This window comes from Caenorhabditis briggsae, assembly GCF_000004555.2.
Source record: "Caenorhabditis briggsae complete genome, chrII, whole genome shotgun sequence".
Taxonomy (NCBI): Eukaryota; Metazoa; Nematoda; class Chromadorea; order Rhabditida; family Rhabditidae; genus Caenorhabditis; species Caenorhabditis briggsae.
This window is the reverse complement of record NC_013486.2, coordinates 14,830,584-14,831,904: the sequence shown is the minus strand read 5'-3', so window position 1 is coordinate 14,831,904 and position 1,321 is coordinate 14,830,584. Positions and strand designations below refer to the sequence as shown.

Below are 1,321 nucleotides of genomic sequence, written 5' to 3'. Positions count from 1 at the left end.
AGTAAGAATTTAAAAAATTGTCTTTCGATATAGCGTGTTTGTTAGTTCCTTTCGCAATAATTGTTTTTTTCTTCTTCAGATTCGAAAGCTTGGAACCTTCAAAATCAGAAATGAATCTCAAAAATGAACAAAACTGCAATCATATGCTACTTACAAACCAAAGTCACCCAAAAGTTTAAAACTTGGGGTAATATGGTATGCTAGAACTCTTTTTAAACAATTATTTTAAAAAAATCCATTCTCACTTCTTTACGTCATGAAATCAAATCAATTTTATTCTTATCAGTGTTGAAATTTCCCGTTTTCCTTGCTAATTCTTAAATTGTTTGTCTCTTCTCTTTTCAATTTTCTTTTTTTTTCAATTTCAAAAGACCTCATTTTCATTTTATCAATTCAAGGATCATCAGAAAACTGGGCACTAAAAACTTTTAGTTATTATTTTCTGAAATATCAATCTTTCTTCTTACATAAATCAAAATCGGAAAACTGAAACTTCAAAATGCAATTTCTCTATAGTCCAGAAAAAGAAAATTTTGGAGTCAAATGGTAGGTCTTATTGCTCATTTTTTAAATTATATTTGTATGTCAATTCAATTGCAGGAAAATATTTATTCAAAAAGAGAACGAACACCTCGCAACGTTTTTATGCACAAATGTGACGGGAAATCAAGAATTCACACTAATTATATCCTGAGAATATTCTCGAAAAACCGGGAAAAAAGTCATTCAAAGTCTTCGAGTAGTGTGTTTGGAATGCGCGGCAATCGACGCAATTTTGCTAGTTGGCTCCATTTTATTGAATGGAGAACTTTGGAAGATGAATATCTGGATGATGGAAAATTGGAAGTGGAAGTTCATGTGAAAATAAATAAAATGTTATAAATAAAGTTATAGTTATAGTTATAAAGTTATAAATAAATAAATAAATAGTTATAAATAAATAAAATGAAAAACAACAACGAAAACAAAACGTAAACAACCAACTTGTAAACAACTTGTAAACAGGCGAATACCGTAACTTGTAAACTTGTAAACAACTTGTAAACAACTTATTGTCGGAATAAAAAAAAACCTCTAACAGAATGCTTATCATAATATCACCAATATTTTATTAGTTGACCACTGTTTGATATCTTTCACGGGAATCGAGATAATTGAGCTCGAAGTCAGCGGTTTGAGTTTGCTTATGTTAGAGGAAATGCCGTAAAATTTTTTGACATTATTTTGCCAGGTTTTGATATTTCTATCAAGTACGAAGATAATTTTGGTTTTACGGAAAAGTTCGAACTATAACCCTAGTAGTAACCTACTATAGTAGGAT

The 1,321-nt window shown here is 29.5% G+C and overlaps 1 protein-coding gene across 1 annotated transcript in view; it reads left to right on the top strand.

The window, feature by feature from the left end:
* Window positions 1–123: 123 nt before the first annotated feature.
* The window catches only part of CBG21445, a gene marked incomplete at both ends in the record, with an annotated part of 9,920 nt that continues 8,722 nt past the window's right edge, over window positions 124–1,321 (top strand). The window contains 2 exons of the mRNA XM_045243074.1: window positions 124–195; window positions 601–858. Coding sequence (XP_045097307.1) covers window positions 124–195; window positions 601–858 — 330 coding nt within the window. The remainder of the gene's footprint in view (window positions 196–600; window positions 859–1,321) is intronic.